Source organism: Salminus brasiliensis, chromosome 2 (genome assembly GCF_030463535.1).
Source record: "Salminus brasiliensis chromosome 2, fSalBra1.hap2, whole genome shotgun sequence".
Taxonomy (NCBI): domain Eukaryota; kingdom Metazoa; phylum Chordata; class Actinopteri; order Characiformes; family Bryconidae; genus Salminus; species Salminus brasiliensis.
Genome location: NC_132879.1, coordinates 28615448 through 28634387, shown reverse-complemented (window position 1 = coordinate 28634387; position 18940 = coordinate 28615448). Strand labels below are relative to the sequence as shown.

Genomic DNA, 18940 nt, shown 5'->3' with positions numbered 1-18940 from the left:
ACATTTACTTGGAGGCCTTTAGTTACATCAGCCAGTGTTCATAAGATAATATCCGATACAATATAAATAAATAGAAATTTTGAAAGACTAAAAAGATTATGTACACATAAACAAAAAGTAAAAATAAAAGCAAACGTTCTATACATATACACTCTACACAAGTATTTTTATAATGTATAGGAATAAGACAAACAATTTATTAACGGAAATGCTAGCAATGAGGTATTGCACATGCCCGGAGTTACTTAAAGAAAGATATTGCACTGATTATATTGCACAGTCAATCCAAAAACAGTAGTGCAGTCATGATCATTTAACAAAATATACAAATTAAATCAAACACTGTCACAGTGAAATGAGTCCAGTGTTTAATTGTCGTATTGCACTGGGGTTAAAACTTTTAGTCCGGGCTGTGATGGACCTGAAGCGCTTTCCGGACGGCAGCAGGTCCAACAGACAATTTCCTAGGTTGCTCATGTGGACGCCCATGTTTGTGTCTGCATTTGTTTTTACATGAGGTTTCTAGGAGAAATGTCAGAGGCAGGAAGCATTTGATTTTTCACAGATTGTGTGCCATCTCTACTGATTGTGAACCCAAGTAAGATACTTACGAGTCTCAAAAGTGGTGCCGTGAGCAGTCATACTCCAGGTGCTGCTGCGCCGCCCTTTGGTCACCATAACAGAAAACTCGTACAGCGTGTTGGGCTTCAGATTTGCCACAGTGTGCGTCAGAGAGCTAGTGTTTGTAACCTGAAAATACATCCAGAATATAGCATAGGTAACAAGATCTTGGTGAAGTATTGTAGTAAATATTCTAACCCAGTATTCTAGACCGGTTTTGACCTTTGCATTGACTTTGAGTTATCGCTGAGAGAATTCCAAACAACATAGGCTCAATATCACTGAGAATGTTTCATGGCATGTAAATGCAATTTCAACAGCTGCCCACTTGGAGGCAGTGTAAGTATTCCTTACAGCAGAGAGTCAGGCTTAAATACAGCAGTGCAAAGAAGTCGGGGACAGAACAAAGCTGCCAAAGGGAACCAATTTCAGTCAAGAACAAGAAATCTAAAATCGATCAAAAAGACTCTGGGTGGCTTTAAATTAATTTTAAACAGCATTTCCAACAACTGCGCTCAGAGCACTTTCTGTTTCTCTGTGTCAGTGTACTGCAGCACCTTGTATTTGGTGTTCGCCGGTACGTTGGTCTTCCAGCGAACGGTGTAGAACCTGGAGTCAGTGATCTTCTGGTTCTTGGGCAGAGAGTTGTCAGCCCAAGAAACTTTGATGGTGTCGTGGCTGATGACTGAGGCCTGCACACCCACGGGAGGGAGCATGGGGGAAGGGTCGGGTGCTGGGGTGTGGGGGGTATGGTGGAAGAGTTCAAACAAATCAATATCTGGATCTATGGGATCTGCCAGCAGTCAACACGGTGTCAGGTGAATTAAACACAAAGCATGAAACAAGCAATGGATCAAAATGGAAGCAGGGAGGGCATGAGGATAAAGGGATTGATGTGTTTTTAAATGCAGGAGGGGAGTGAAAGGGAAGGGAGTGAGGTGAAATTGAGAGGGCAAAGAGAAAGAGAGATAGTATTAGAACAGAAAATCAATAGTCTGCAATACATACAGTTTACTTTCAGTGTTTTAAACAAGTAGAATTGTGAAGGAGCTTAAACACTCAATTGCTCAATGAAAGACAGTTCAGGACCAACTGCACTTATCTCCCATTCAGCTATTTTACACAAAATGCAAAGTACAATGAAGTTTGTGCACTATATTTATATCCGATAACTGATATCTGCCAACATACATACATATACATACATAAACATATTATACACACACACACACACACACACACACACACACTATATCTATCTATCTAGTATATATATTTATAAAATTCACATATTTATTATTCCAAAAATGTACTAAATTACAAGTGTCTTTGCTAATTAGCCAGTACGGCTGTACGGTGTTTTCACTGCTCCCAACACACCTGATCCAGCTAAAGATCGACTCAGTGAGCTCCCTAGGGGAACTTACTAGAACTTGCAGCTCCCTTAAAGCCAAGCTTGGTTTATACTGAGCTAACAGAAAAACTGCTATTAGCCTACAGAGAACCCACATATAAAAATGAACATTCATTTGCATTTATTTAGTGTCCATTTTTCCATGATTGAAGTCCACAGTTAAGAAATCTACTTTACTGCTCAAAGTATATCTTTTTTGTAAATGAGAATTAACATGGAAAAATAATCAAATTCACTTCAATTTTTAACTCAAAAAATAATTTAAAATCTACGCTGAATTGTGGCCCAGAAAACAAGCACTGAACCAAACCTTTAAAACGGGCAAACTATTACACGCCTATTGGTCACCCAACATATCAGTTGGGTCCTGCTGTGCACCCAGTGTTGCATACTTGACATCATACAGAGAATTCTTAAATATCCAGGCTCAAATACAGGGAACCTCACACGAGTTCTTAGATCTGCTCTTTTAAGAGCATGGCTTCCAAACAGATTCACAAATTTGGTAGGACCCTCCAAAAAAAAAAATGTTTATACTCTTGTCTCACAAACTAACTCTTTATTTCTAGGTCATGGTTATCTGATGCGCTATTCTCTCACATCTCTGTCAGGCCTGCATGTCTGAACAGCGTGCGTCTCCAGCTGTAGCAGGACTGATGTTTGCCCCAAAGACTTTCCAAATATTTGAGGCGAACTTAAGTTAGCCGTGACAGGCCGGCGGGGGGTCCTGGAAGCTGTGTTCCCCACCCCCTCCTCCTTTCCACCGCCCCCACCCCCTGCCTCTTTCCTGCTCAGCTCTACAGCATGCTGAGATGCAGTAAGGGTGTCGTGGCAACGGGGGGAAAACCTTCTAACACACACACTTCAAACCCATTGACACTTTAAGACCAAACTAATTCCCCATGCCCCCCGAGCTGCAGGGGGCATCTGACTCCAGAGTGTCATGCATCGCTCAGTATAAGAAAGTGTATGGCAAGTTTGTGTCCAACATGAACGGGAACTGCACGTACTTCAGCAAACTGGCATTAATGACATCAGTGCAGACCTTCTTTCTCCATCTTTGAGCGCTCTACAAATGTACATTGCAGAATGTAGGGCTCGTTGCATACTCATTGCGGTATGCAGATAAGAAAATACGATTCAGCATGTCCTCAGACCCCTTAATACCTCAGGTGCTCTAAGATTCTATTAGGAATATAAAGATGTGTGTGTCTTAACAAAGCTGAACCTACTCCTGAGATATAGCATCATCTCAGACAGTGTGGATTTTGGAAGTACGGCCTAGAAGCAACCTACACGATAAGGATCTGCTCAACCTACACATTTCCTCAGCTCTGACAAAACAAAGGACAGTGAGTGACTCGTTTTCCAGTTTAGCCAAAGCCTGATCAGTCATGTTTTGCAGAATCAGGATTTAACATTGGATCTGATTTACATTTTTACACAAAATGGTGAATTAACATCTACACTCTTGAATATAAAGATGCTTCAAATGGTTCTTTGAGCGATACCATAGAAGAACCACCGTTTGTTTAATAGTTTACATGTAAAGACTGATGGCAGACAGTGGGTCATTTTGTGTTGAGTTAAAACCCTGACCATGGGGGCTCAGAGTGGCGTAGTGGTCTAATGTGCTTCCACTATGGCCCAGGGTCGCAGAGTTTGCTGAGCCATGCCGCTTTGCCATCAGTAGATGGATTCAGAGAGGGCACAATTGGCCGGGAGGGTGGGTAGACTCTAGATGCAATGTTGGTGGAGCCGGGGACCCGGTGCTTTTGAAAATAGACAGTGGCTGGCTTTACATGTTAGGAGGAGACATGTGTTATGTCCTTACCCTACATTTTACAGAATTAATGGTGGTGATTTTTTTATAATGACAATTTGGCTCAAATGTATCATCTTGCTTACAGTATTACAATATATTAAATCGTGACCCCTGTAATACACATCATATCAAACCATCACATGAAAAGTTCTCACCAATGTTAAAGTTCTTGAAACTAAATGACCCCGAAAGTGGATCTTTCTTCTACCATCTGAAGCACCTTAACATTTAGGAGGTTTGTAATTATTCATCTCTGTGTTAACATCAGCTTGTGAATGTCCGTGCCTGTGTTTACCTGACTGTGGCCTGGTGATGGCACTCTCGTACACAGGTATCCCCTCGCCCATGTTGTTGAAAGCCTTCAGAGTGATCACGTAGTGTGAGCTCGGTTCTAGGGAGGCAGGCAGCAGTAAATATCACACTCCTCCCTAACACACTCATACTCGCTTCTTTCATGCTCCCCTGTCCTCAACTTGAAGAGGAAGAGCTGACTCTGAATGTTTGTTTTTGAGGTGGAATTTGAAAGCTTACAGACGCAAAGCCAATTAGGCACAAAGCAAAGAAAACAACAAGCGAAGAGGAGAATAAAAAAAAAGAAAAACTCACCCAAGTTGTCAATGCTGTAGTAGCGCTGTTTGTAGTCCACCTTGGCGGTCTGTGCATGCGGGTTGCCTATGCCGTAGCCGATGCTGTAGCCCCTTACCACAACATCCTGGTTCTCTGGAGGCGTCCAGCTCACGACAATGCTGTTTACCAAGGGCCGCACGTGCAGAGAACTCGGAACTCCAGGGACCTGGGACTCTAAAACATGCACACACGTACACAGTTAGTGAGCAGGGTTGCACTATTACACTATTCATCCATTCATTCATCTTATCCGCTTCTTCCTAGCTGGGATCTTGGTGGGTCCAGTGCCTACGATCATTCACTCACACCTGGGGCAATTTAGCACAGCCAATTCCCCTACCAGGTGGAGGGCACCGGGCGGAAACCAGAGTACCCAGAGGAAACCCACATGGACATGGGGACAACACATCAAACTCCTCTCCTCCCCTGACCCCTGAAGCTATGCGACACACACATTATCTGCAGCCTCATAGATTTAATGCTGCAAAATAAGCGCTCAGCAAACTGTTTGCGTTGTTTATATCTGCACAATTATTTAAAAGAGCAAATGGATCTTAACCGAGAATGTGTGTGATTTGCATTGTTTAACACAGGTGTTTCTGTGTTTCAGCAGTGTTGTAGAGGCTGTTTGCTGGGGGAAGCCGGTCAGATGAACTAGTAGACCTAAAGCTGACTGTATCGTCACGTTCAAAGTCCTATGCCAAATATTTCAGTCCCACCAGTGGGATTGTACTAACCAGGAACCAGCCACAGCAAATCCCACTGGTGGGAGCGTACAAGGCTTAAAAGGATATTTTGATAGATTTCACAGCCTACATACAAATCTAAAGACCTTATTTGACTAATTTTAATCAGTGTTTTTTAATTTGGCCACAAAGTAGCATTAAATAATTTTCTGCTAACCGTTAGGAGCTTCAAACTCATTTCAGGCGTTCAAAACAATCTCATGGTTGTCTTTGTGCATTCTTTCCACCTGAAACTCTAATCGATGAACTTTACACTAGGTTTCATGTGGTTCTGACTTCTTTCATGGCTTCTTTCGCACTGAGGAAATAATATGCAGGCAACACTGCAAGTCACCATCCCAGTGCAACAATATGTTCATCTAGACATTTGGCATGGCAAGTAGTATCATCAAATTGTCCAAGCCTATTAGTGAGTGCCCCTGTTGCACGTTCCCTTTGCAAAAGATCCTGCTGCTATTGCCTCGTGGACTGGGTGGAAAGAAGATGCCATCTCCTCCAACCCCACAGTCTCCAGCTCCAGCAGTGTGTCAGCAGATGAGCTCTAATTAAAGGAGAGAAGCCAACAACTGACTCTTCTCTGGCCTCACAGAAATGGGACCCATTTGCTAATCAGTGGTGTTGCTTAAACCCGACACACGGGGATGACTCTCCTATAGCCGCCAGCACCTCAGGGGCAGGGAGAGATGCTTCAAACTTCAAAGCAGAAAGGTAAAAGAAGTGGAGGAGCATGGATACGTATTACAGGTGCATGAGTGCAGAGCACGTAGGAGAAACCTACAGCTTTGAACATTAATTCCTAATCGCACCGTTTGCAAGGAAATCAGCATAAGTGCTGGAAAATGTATTTTTGGCACAACTTAAAAGAAAGGCTTATATTACACGGTCATTTCTGTGCTATATCATTTCAGCCGCTGAATTCCACTCCAGACCATCTCCAGAACTGCAGGCATGCATTTTACAATGTACACAGCTTGGCATATCACCTCCTTCAAAACCCTTTGGAAGTGAAACCATGAAATTGGTTAATTATTTCAAATGCCACCGTTTCCGTACAGCTCTCCCATTCCAGTGGCCTTAAACGAGCTTATGAGAGTTTGAACTAAATACTGAGAGAACGGCTTGATAAACGCAAGCACAAAAACACACTTGCCGGCTCACCCCAGATGTCTTACGAGTGGAAAAACCACGCAGTTAATAATCCAACTTAGCTGTCCTAATCGGCTGAACTGCTTATTATTATTTATCCTCCCTGCTTCAGTTTGTCTCTGAACTGATGTCTTTTGAAAAGCATGAATAGCGGAGTGGGGATAAAGAACAAAAACCCTCTCTTTGAAACTTGAAAGGTTTAAAAACAGCCACCACGACAGCTTCAATTCCACCAGTTCTCATTTTTGTAATGATGTCTGATCCGACGCAATTTCACTCTGAACATGGGTGAGAGGAATGTGAACTTTGAAACCAACAAGCGATTTCAGTGACTGCCCCATGCCTCCATTCCTTTCAGTTCTGCTTGTGTGATTATAGGACTTGTTACACAGAAACGGCGGCCTTGTATTTTTAATAACTATTCCCATAAAGAGGACATCTAAAGCCCATTTGGCCTAAACCATTAAATGAAGTATAGCGTTAAAGTGGTTGTCTGGAAGGATAACACTCATGGGTTCACTCACATACAGTGAGAAAGTGAAAGTAATTATTGAGTTCATTAAATTATTTTTTTATTTATTTAAATAATTCTGTTGAAGCATGGTTCAAAATCAATGTCGGATTTTCATTTGTTAATTTTCACAGAATTTCTATTAATTACTACTTTTGTGAGATTTAAGTTATTTCTGTGACCATTGTGGGTTTTTCTTCCAATAACCGTGTGTGTAAAACATTCCAAATACACATGATTTAAGAAATGGAACAACTGGCTTTACAATACAGGAACAAATATGATTACAGTACTAGAATCTGTGGAATGACATCTCAAATACGCTTTCTGACAAATCGCAGGTATTCCCACAGCACAAAAAACAAAGTACATTTAACCACCAGTGCTGTGTGTGCAGTTAACCTCTGACAATGCAGGACAGGATTCAGGGGCATTCATAGCAGAACCAGTATCCACTCTGCTGAATACACTGCACATATTCATTCTATATAACCACAACAGAATGTAAAATACCATCTGTACCATTTTGTACCATCTATGCTTATAGATGAGAGTCTATAATAAGTGTCTATAATAGTCAGTCTACCAATAGTGAATATCTTACTATATTTACCATACTGATCATAAGCACTGCATTATATTCATAAGGTTTTTCTTTAAATAGCTAGATCATGGGTGTCCAAAAATGTTGCCACACAGCCCATATGACATCTTGGTCATGCTTTGCAGCCCTTACAGGGAAGTTCTTCAGCTTCGTCCCTAAATGAAAACATTTATCAGCCATTCATGGTGGCTTGATTGCATTGAGGCTTCAGACAGCGGTCGCTGTCAGAGTCACTCAGGACTGCCGTGAGCTGACTCCTATAGACTCCTCCAGTACAGAGAGGAAGAGCTGAATTATTCAGCATGTCTTTCAGTATTGATGAGCTACAGTCTATCTGTGTGCTCCTGTTTGATCTGAGTTTAATAACCTTCTACTCTCTTATCTCTCAGGCCCCATCCAGGGCAGCCAGGCCTGCACAGTGATCAATAACAGCAGTTTCACGCCAACGTACACTGGAAAAAGGAAGCAGAGTAGGAACCTCGTTCGAAGATAACGCAAGTCACCAAAGGCTTTGTTTGAACTAACGGCTATTTTGTCAGTGTTTAAGTTAGGACAGAGGAGAAAAATCTTTTAATAAATACTGGCCAGTTGAGGTTTGCACCTGGACTAAGAGAGCTGTAAAAGCAGCAGTTTAGACCTTTAGACTTAAGCTTATTGTGTTACTCTTACCGTCCAAGTCGCTCTCGAAGGTCTCGGTTGTGAGCCACTCAGTGGCTGGGCCGCTGCCATTGATCGTGATGGCAGACACCCGGAAGGAGTATTCAGTGCCTCTCTCCAAACCTACAGCAATTCACAAAAAACATTAAACATTAGCACATCAACAGTCTTCTTTTCTGCCTGACAACTTTTCAGGTTGTTTGATACATTCACCTTAGGGGTGCGAATCGGACCTCACTTCAGGTAGATTGCGATTCTTCAGGAAACTAGGATTCATTTCGATTTGATTCAGAATGAATAGATTATTCTTTGAAATAGAAATCTATTAAACTTAAACCAGTGTCTTCACTTTTACATTTTAAAATGTCATCAAGGTGTAGTCATTTATACTCATATACATCAATACTTGATTTTCAATTAAAGAACTGTCAGTGTATCAAACCCTTGCAAATGTTTGCTCAGGACCATTCATTCAGTGTCTGCAAAAAGACAAACATCATACTTTTTTATTTTTTTAACTTTCAGTAATTTTCAATAATAACTGAACCAGAGGCAGTGCAGTGACCTTAAATACATGGGTTTCTGGTCCTGGGATGGCAGATGTGATCTGTATTACTCACCATCAATTAATTGAGAGAGCTGGGTAGTCATAATCTCTGCCGCCTCTCCTTTCCTCCCTCCCTTCCTGTAGCGGATCTTATAGCCTGTTAGCTCCCCATTCTGAGTGCCAGGAGGGGGCGGCTGCCACCGGACCAAAATGCTCTAGGGATTTACAACAGAAGAACACAATAGAGAACAAAGCTAAAGGCAAATATATGATATATGGAGTGATTCCTTTAGTCTTAGCTAAAAAGGAGCTGAGTAACCCTGAATGCATGTGCCCTCATATCTCTATACGGACACCAAATACACTCTCTTCTAAACCATGAACAGAAGTAATCATGATATGGGTAATATGAGGACATGAAGCACACATACAACCTTCTTAAACTATACATTTTGTTGCTGTTTTGCAAAAACAGGAGAAGAATGAAAATGGAGATACAAGGTGTGTGTCATGCTATTTGTATGCATGCCGTATTCCTCAGAAGGATAATAAGCAGCTTGAAGTATTAGCAGAAATAAATGCTCTAGAAATATGAGCTATCCATTGCCTGAGGTCTCCTCTAATCCTTTATTGTATATGTTATACACAGTGAATATTAGGATTAGCAAACACTAAATGGGCACAAAATGAATAAATCTGTAAGCTAATGACATCTGTCTTATTAATATTAACACAGATTAACAGCAACTGTTTAAATACACATAATATTATTAACTTACCTTTGAGTTTTGGACTTCGAGAGAAAGGTTCTGAGGAGCAGCACTTGGTACTGCAAAAACAGGTAAGATGATTAGAAAGTAAAAAAACACTCATCATAGAGTGAAATCTGGAGTGAAATGAGTGTTTTTCAAAAAGCATCTCATCCGAGTTGGGAGTTTATTTTTGGGATTCTGTTTTCGGTCTAATTAAAGCTTTGGGAATCGTGTTCCCTCGTGAGACATTAGCACATAGCACAGCAAAAGCATGACTAGTCCTTGGTGAGCGAGAGAGAGAGAGTGAGAGAGACACACCGAGAGACCTAGAGAGATGGAGAGAAAGAGAGACACAGAGAGAGAGAAAGAGAGACCCAGAGAGAGAGACAGAGAGAGAGAGAGACCCAGAGAGAGAGAGAGAGAGAGAGAGAGAGAGACCCAGAGAGACCCAGAGAGAGAGAGAGAGAGAGAGAGAGAGAGACCCAGAGAGAGAAAGAGAGAGAGACCCAGAGAGAGAAAGAGAGAGAGACCCAGAGAGAGAAAGAGAGAGAGACCCAGAGAGAAAGAGAGACCCAGAGAGAAAGAGTGACAGACAGAGACACAGAGAGAGAGAGCAAGAGACAGAGAGAGAGAAAGACCCAGAGGGACACAAAGAGACAGACAGACAGACAGACAGAGAGCGAGCGTGCGAAGGACAGAGCATGCACGCACGTGAGAAAGAGAGAGAGAGAGAGAGAGAGAGAGAGAGATATCAAGCATGTGTAAGTGTGGATGTGCTCAGAAACGGTGAGTCATTTATTAAGATATTCTTCATTAAGTTCTCTCGTCCTCACCTCTCCCTCCTCTTACATTCAAGATCTGTGGAACGCCACCCGCAACAAAGTCCCTGCCTTCCCTAAGGTCCTGTAGCTTACACTTCAGGCGGAACAGCCTCGCTCAGCGTTCAGCAAACAACAGACTGCGTCTTCCAGTTTGTTTGAATAACGGGTGCACACACTAAAGCGGGTTCATTAGATTTGCTTGTTATTTACACTGTTGCAGCCGATTGAAATTAGTTCCAGGGCCAAGCTTGTGTCACACTGTATTACTGCGGATTTTATGCTAAAATAATAACAGGAAACACTTTTGCCCAAACAAACTTAGGAAAGATGAGATTGCAGTAACTGAAAGAAGCATCTTAACCACTTCCATCACTCTACACTAACCTACAACACACAATCCCATTACAGGCATGCATACCATCAGAGAGGGTCTGAATGCTCAGGTCTTCTGTGGAGACTCCAGGTCCATGCTTGTTGCAAGCCACCACTCGGAAACTGTATTCCGTAAATTTCTTCAGCCCAGTCATTGTGTAGGCCAAACCCACAACATCTACATCCTGAGAAAGAGAAGGAAAATAAGGCAGAAAAAGTAAGGTGGTACTCTCAGCTAGTTTTGGGACTAGCTCATCAGTTCTGTCCATGCTTTTGGGCCTCACTTGCTCCAGGTCCTGTCCCTTCTCGCTGTAGTAGACCTTATAGGTCTGGATCTCTCCGTTGCCTGTGACCGGTCTCTCCCAGGTCAGAGTGACTGATGTAGGTGTTATGGTCACTGCCTGCAGGTTGGGGGCAGGTCCTGGTACCTGCACTGAAATGACCAGATAAAAGAGACCACTTTTTATTTTTTTAGGGTGTACACAAGCTACCCAAACACAGCAGTTTAACAACGACAGCACAATAACATCAAGTGATGGACCAAACAAAGCAATATCTCTACAGCTAAACATCTTTGCTTCTGGAACGTGACAACATGATCTATCCCCCTCGCTTTATGAACAGGATATCAAGAAGGGATTATATAAAACCTGAAGAGAGATTCCAGCTGTGGTTGAAACCATGCTGAACGTACACAAAGCTTCCAAGCACAGCTCTGACAAAGGGCCTTCCAAAATCTCACATCAGGTTTATTACAGGAGCTGAGCTAGCTTCTTCAAAGCATGCGCATTCTCCAAAGTTTCGACTTGTTACAGCTCTACTTTTTGCTCTCTTTTGTTCGACTTCTTGTTTTTCCTCAGTACTGAAACTTTACAGTGTGCTGAGGCAGAGGATGACACATTTCCTCCCACCGCAGCAGGCTCCTTTGAATAATGACAATCTCGCATTGGAACGAGGTGCAAAATCCGCAGCAGCCAAGGCATAGCTAGCTTACAGAAGAGATTTTCATTCTTGATAGCTATGGAGATGTATTTTGGTTTTCAAAAAAAGTGCCTCCACGTAGGAGTGCTGACCTAGAATCAACAGCGTTTGTTGCTGTTGTTTTAAGTCAACAAACAAGCAAAATAATCCACAGCCAGCAGCGCTGCACCTGGATGCCTTCGCTTCTGCGTTTGATGTGATGTGATGTGATATGAGATAAACAGGGCAACTCGTGTGATGGATCAGAACTGTGCCGGGTTCAACCACCTCTTAAGAATAGCCAGAGAATACCACCAGCCTCCCAGAGCAACCACTATGGCAGAGGAGCGGCAGCCTCTAAAGCTTTGTTTGACAAATTGCAGTGTCACTAATGAATCATCACTGCCGAATCACCACTTTTTGGTCTAGGCTTCATTTTTAAGCTTGGTCTGGGAAACCAGACTGGACCAGATTAGAGAGCAAAGCCCTCACAGCAACCACAGCCTCCAATGTGGAGAGTATATATATATATATTATATATATATAGACACTATATATATATATATATATATATTATATATATATATATTTTTTTAAATATATACATTTTAATATATAAACACCGGACAGGTCGACTGAGCAGCTGTTTGAATTTTCAATATTCACCCCACACACATATAGAGCAGACCTTGCCAAAAGGAGCGCTGGAACAGAGCACGCTTCAGTCTGAAGGTGCCTGAAAGCCCCCGGGTTTGCTGTGTTCAGTTTTGGTATGCTGGTCAGCTTGGTTCAGATGAACTGGCAGGCAGCCTCAGTCTCCGCACATAAACAGGCCCTGTTTGATTCCAGAGGGAAGGGCTATACTGTCCGAGGGGAGGCCACAGACCTGGACCCATGTCTACGGTTTGTGGTAATATGTGTGAGGGCTACAGGGCAGAATGTGTGTGTCTGTGTATTTATCTCCTACCTTCAGGCTGGGTGGCCACGGTCAGGGGGGTTGAGGTTTCGCCCAGGCCGTTTCTGTTGGACGCCACGACCCTGAAAGTGTACTTGGTATCAGGGACAAGGTTCTGGATGGTGACCTGCATCTCTCCCGGAGCCGTGGTGTTCTGAACACGCTCCCTTTGAAGGATGGAAAGGGGACAGGGTTATTTGAGGTCACCATGATTCTCAACCTGGTATTATGAGAGATTCATTTGATGATGACGACGATGGCGATGATTCTCTACCTGGAATTATCAGCTAAACTATATGGACAAAAATATTGGACACAGTGTACTTTAGTACCACGTGCACCTTTTATTTACCTGGCAAAGTGGGGGAAGTCTAGCCATTCGCTAACAACTACACCAGTGGTCTCCAACCCTGCTCCTGGAGAGCTACCTTCACACAGACTTTGGATCCAACCTTTGGATCCAGCTAATTGCTAATAGCCCTGATTAATGTAAGAGTTGGGTTGGAGCTAAAACCTGCAAAAAAGGTAGATCTCAAAGAAGATCCACTTCTTTGAAACTACCAGTGGGGCAGTGATTTAGCCTGTTAGCTATTATGACCTTCGGAGGTATGGAGTGCAGTACTTATGCTTTAATTTAATGAATAACTTTATATAACAACAACCCATTTAAAATAACCCAGGCTGGAGAAATGTCAAATAGAGCTTTGGTAACTGTATATTATAATTAGTTACCATCAGAACAAAGAGAAGGAGAAGGAGAGTGTAGTTAATATTAGAAGAAGGGGGAGAAGCAGCTGTGTTTATAGAGCACTTTCCATTCAGTTAGAAGCTCCAAGTGCTATGATAGTCATACCATCCAGTAATATGAATTAATGGCAAAATGAAAGTTATATATGACAATATACTTTATTCATTTAAGTATAAAATGAAATGTGATATGGGGACTATGGGACAGACCATTAGATTTCTAGCCATATGTCGTAGGCCTACTTTCAACTGCTTTCTACAAGGTTTTAATAACATGGTTAAAGGTTATGGTTTTCAAAGTCGCTACCTGCTGGAGCCATCGAGGCTGTAGAAGACGGAGTAGGTGATGTTCTCTCCGTGTGGCTCGGCCGGCAGCCGCCAGGTCAGCTTGATGAAGCGTGTGGAGACCAAAGAAGCCACAACGTCCCGCGGGGGTGAGGGGGTGGGGCCCGAGCGCTCCCCCACACCGGAGGCTACATGGTCAGTAGTGGCACTGGTCAGTGAGGGAACAGTGGACGTGGGGAGGGCAACGTCTTGGGTACATGAGGGGAGGGGAAGGGGGGGTCAACATGACATGGGTTTGGGGGGGGGGGGGTTGTTGGGGAGACAGGAAGGGCAAATTATAGATACAGAGGTGGGGGGGGGGAGGAGGAGGAAAAGAGGGTGACAAAAATAGGAAAAAGAAAAAAACAATAATAAAATTGACGCAAAAAAAAGAAAACACGAACATTCCACCACAAAGACATAAAAGAAAAACACCAAATTTACAATGGAGCAAGAGCGCAGGAGATGGAGCTATTAAACAGTGGGCTAGCATGCAGAACACCCACAACAGGCAAGCAAAACATAACTACAGCACTGATGAGAGGGAACACTGTCAACAAATTCTCACATCAGTCAGCACAAAGCTAATTGCATGATCCAGAACACGAGCTATTTCTAAACACATCGATACAGTTTAAGGGAAGAGACGCCATTTATTTTCTTTTTCCAGTTTTAAAAGCCTTACTGAAAGTGAATCTTGGGGGGCCAGGATGGGCAGGTGATAACATGGCCAAAAAAAGACTGTATTTCAGCCTAAAATGCGGGCCTGAAAATCTGTGCTATCTGCTGAACCCCCTGAAAACACTGCCCTTTTAGTCCTTTGTTCTTTTGGCCTTACTTTGCATGTCTGAATGCATTACTTGAATCAACACTGCTAAAGCTCTCTATATCATTCCTAATAGGAGCAGTCACATCCAGCCAGCCCATGAACACCCAGATAGAGATGTGCACTCTTGCTTGTAACACACTGAATACTGACTAGCCCATTTTCTGTCTTGGAGGCGCGGCAGACTGGAAAACGACGCATGGTGAATACTCGAGGCAATTCATTATGTTCATTTGCAGAAGGATGGGCCAGGATGCAGGCAGTCAGGCAGATAAGAGCAGAGCTCACAGCACAGCTCAAAGCAGTAACCAGCAACGGGGGTAAAGCACAGTGTGGGGGACACAATGCGTGTGGATGGAGTGAAGCTGGGTGAAGCGTTGTGATTTTGTCAGCATCGTCTGAAGGTTCCCAGTCAGTGATTGTGAATTAGAATAGAAAGGAATGCAGAAGAGTAGGATTCGAGCTGCTATGACTACTCAGTTAAACATGGTTATTTAGTTGATTGATTAATTAATATGTACCTCTATGTATCAGTTCTCCATGACATAGAATTTAATCTCCCTTAACATTTTAAATAATGCTTGTCTCTCTTTTAATTGATCCGTCTCGCTCGCGTTTCAGTAAGAATGTATTATTGCGGTCATTATTATTTCAGTGAGAATAATTATTGCTTTTGTATTTTTTAATGAAGTGTTTTAAAGTCTTCCTTTTCTTTCTCTAATAAAGCTTTATGGAGTCTTCTATTATTCACTTCAGTTCATTTTCATTGTTCGGCCTTTTATTCAAACTCTGCCTACTCGCTAATCATCAGAATAATGGGTAAATTACTCACTTACTCGGTTACTACTATAATCAAAAGTGGCAGCCCTAAGTATGATAAAGCAGAACAGCCAGAAACGGACCATTTACACCGAGGCTTTGATGCTAAAATGCAGCTCTATGAAACATTTCCCTCAGGAGCCTCAGAGTGACTCAGAGTGTGTGTTCGGGGATTGCCCTTCGTGTAGGCTACATCTCACTGCATGAATGAATGCGTGTGCCAAAGGGACAGCATGGAGGCTCTGTGACAGGGAGAGCGATAGCTAGGCGAGGTGGCTGCCGGCCTGAAGCGCTTGGCAGCGAAATGCCCATATGATGCCAGCTGGAGCCTGTCACACGCAAGGCTGGCCACTACAGTCCACAGAGTGGAGCTCCTCTACTCTCACTCCTGCAGTAGTCCAGTCATCCTTCCAGCTGCACTGCCATCTTGATCCCAGACTTTAGGAACTTGCTATAGTGAAGAAGGCAGTGCTGGCTATAGGGAAGCTGCCCTAAATGAACCAATAATGTGTCGCAAGATGTTGGCAAGAACTATATAGATGGCTATGGCTACTAAGTACTAAACTTCTGCTTCTGCTTCTGACCAATAAAATATTACCTACGATCATGTGGGTGCAATAGCAGTAGGGTTTGGTAGGCCAGGGTTGGGACTTGGAGCTTAGAATCCTACATGAAAACTCTAAAATACTGTTAAAAAAGTCTAAAAGCAATGTTAGTTGGCAAAGGCATTTGTTAGTGGAGCCTGCAGCTAACAATGCTTCCTCCTTGTCGGCAGCATTGCTAATGCTGGGGAAGATACAAACGTGGGGGTTATTTGGCAGTACCAGATTGGGAGGAAAACTGACAATTTGACAAATAGTTTTAGCCAATAATACCTTGGGTTATGAGCCATGGTTACAAAGTTCATCAGGGCAGTGGTGGCTCAGCGGTTAGAGCGCCGGGATATCGATAACAGGGTTGTGGGTTCGATTCCCGGGCTCGGCAAGCTGCCACTGTTGGGCCCTTGAGCAAGGCCCTTTACCCTTTCTGCTCCCCGGGCGCTGGAGTTGGCTGTGTGTGTGTACTCACTGCCCCTAACACATGTGTGTGTGTGAGTGTGTGTTCACTACCAGATGGGTTAAATGCGGAGGACACATTTCGCTGTACAGTCCACACTGTAAAATACAAATACGTGCACCTTTAAGAACCTTTAAGAAAGCATTTTTATATGCAGGTATACAGGTGAAAAAAAACACTAACCTGCCTGGCCTGTATGTTGTAAATGAAAATGTTCTTAACACGTTTTCTATGATCATTTGTTGAATAAGCCAAAACACTTTAACAGTCCTTTGTATTTCTTCTTAATTCATATTTATAGCAGCTGATTGGGTACTTGGTGACTATGAGAGATAAAGGAAAAATGAAACTCAATATCTTCACTGAATATGCGATCATTTTTTTATCCATCAATACTGAAATATAAACCATCAGAAGGCTTGAAAATATAAAAACCCATACTGTAGGCATACTTTTCTTCACCTGTTTTTATGCATACATAACATGTATAACAAGTACACTAGAGCCTTTGATGCTGGTCCATCCCTACACGGCAGACCAAATCATCACCATGGAGTTCCAGTAAAGCAGTAATGGGAAAGTTAAAAATGGCCACACAGGTAATCAAATCAATCAAATTTCCCCTCATCCCACTAGGCCATAAACTGTGTTAAGAAAAATCCAAAAACAGCACGAGCTGTGCGAACTTTACTACATCCTCAGGAAAGTGGCGAAAGAGCGAGAGCCGCCCACGTCAGCCACCTGGTGAGCATGCCCTGACAAGGTCACTCTTTCCCGGCACACATCTTTCATAACCCACGTCACAGAACAGCAGGGGGGAAAAAGCCACTGAGCCACCAGGCCACAGAGGACAAAGACCAGCCCCAAAGATAACCGTGCCACGCTGGGGCTACCCGCGTCAGTGCATTCCACAGAGCTGTAACAGCACTGCCTGTACTTCTCTACACCCCTTTTAATATTAGTAGGTAATGGATGGGTGTGCAGGGTGGAGGTGGATACACACCCTAACGATAATGCTTCTGGGGCTATATATACACACCGTTTCCCCCCACAGGGCAGTCATTGCAGGTGGGCTCTTCAAAGGGAACATCTACATTCAGGAAATGAGTAAGTACATTGGTGGGACAATGAGATATATTAGGCTTAGATATGTACTAAAATAATAATGGAAAAATCATACAATACATGCAGCTGAACTTAATGGTCTAGAAGAAAGTGTATTTTATCAAAATAGGTAGCCAGGTTTGCTCCACAGAAGAGACAGAGCTCAAACCTTCCCTATGAAGCAGGACAGCAAGAGAGCTGGGGAGCTTATGCAATGCTTCAGTTCATACCATATAACCTGAAGTAGAAGTCCTGGACCTTGATGTCAAGTACTCAAATATAAACACGATGCATCAGCGTGAAAGATACTACTGGGAAGTGAACGCCGGCTCTGCATCTTCAAAACACCCATCAAAGATGTCTCAGACAGCTGTCCCGCACTGCATGAACTTCGGTAAGAGCCAGAAGAAGCTCTTTCAGTAGAGCATTCAAGTGCAATAACACCACTGCTATAACAATATATAAAATATTTTATTATTATTATTATTATTATTTTGTGAATCTGTACAGACCTAGATTTGGCTTATTGCAATTTAACTCAAGACTAGGCTGAATCTCTGCATAAGAAAAGCTTAGGCCTAGGAAAGCTTTTAAAAGACCAGGAGTTGGACAAGGTCTGGAGAGATGGGCTTTCCGCTTACATAAACCTACTTCGAGACATGGCAGATGAGACGGTTATGACGGGCCCCCTACCAAACTACAGGAGCTACTCGTTACAAGCACTCGAGCGAAGCCCAGAGGCGAGGTGTTGCAGAGCATTAGTGGATATGAAACCACAGCCAGGAACTCGGACAGGATGGGTAATGTGGTCAGGAGCGTGCCTGACAGGCTGTTTGCATAAGCCACAGGAGGGTGTTATCACAGGAAGGAGTCGCAGGGGTAGAAAACAGGCACTCTCCAGGGTCCCTAAGAGCCCAAAAATATTTACGTCTGAATTCACGTGTAGATATTTAAGGCAGGGCGATGAAGGAAATAGAGCTGTAATGGTGTTGGGATCTCTCATCACCATCATTAGGGTGGAGTGTGCAGAGGTGTAGTGGGGGGCAGGCTGGGGTGGGTGGCTCTTCCTGATGAGGCTAATGGCCCCCTGGCCTCCCAAAGGAGGCAGCCTGCTGCAACATTGGCACACGATCAGCTCTAGAGACGAGCTTTTTAACTGTTTATAGTGTTCAAATATCCACATTTTACCACATCTTACCTACATCCACATATAATGTCCATGACAATGATAATGCAGAATATTTAACATTAATTTATTATGTGCAGCTAGCATTATACAGTATTCCTGACTGTTTGAGTCGTATGGTTTAGTCAAACAAGTTATAGTCAGACCACCTGACTTACACAATAACCTGCACAATTTTGACTGCATAGATATAATATTTCCACACATATCTCTGCTTAGATATGTGTTAAGCATAATTTGCTTAAGCATAAATTATTCAGACACTAAATGAAATCCTTTTACGTAGAGCTTGTGGGGAAAATAAAGATAAAGCTCTATAA

The 18940-nt window shown here is 42.9% G+C and overlaps 2 protein-coding genes across 9 annotated transcripts in view; both read right to left on the bottom strand.

Moving 5' to 3' along the window:
* Nucleotides 1–18940, bottom strand: part of neo1b (neogenin 1b) — a 120413-nt gene that overhangs the window by 8067 nt on the left and 93406 nt on the right. For 5 of the 8 annotated variants that reach the window (XM_072672267.1, XM_072672275.1, XM_072672268.1 and 2 more), the window contains exons 8-18: nt 13613–13838; nt 12571–12725; nt 10928–11076; nt 10690–10828; nt 9478–9527; nt 8772–8913; nt 8164–8274; nt 4467–4661; nt 4156–4251; nt 1179–1414; nt 612–750 (exon numbers count right to left, since the gene is read on the bottom strand). In XM_072672267.1, the coding sequence (XP_072528368.1) occupies nt 612–750; nt 1179–1414; nt 4156–4251; nt 4467–4661; nt 8164–8274; nt 8772–8913; nt 9478–9527; nt 10690–10828; nt 10928–11076; nt 12571–12725; nt 13613–13838 (1638 nt within the window). The remainder of the gene's footprint in view (nt 1–611; nt 751–1178; nt 1415–4155; nt 4252–4466; nt 4662–8163; nt 8275–8771; nt 8914–9477; nt 9528–10689; nt 10829–10927; nt 11077–12570; nt 12726–13612; nt 13839–18940) is intronic. The other 3 variants (XM_072672272.1, XM_072672271.1, XM_072672274.1) reach the window with 3 other exon arrangements.
* Nucleotides 1–18940, bottom strand: part of mpi (mannose phosphate isomerase) — an 86989-nt gene that overhangs the window by 30976 nt on the left and 37073 nt on the right. The gene's annotated exons all lie outside the window — the stretch shown is intronic.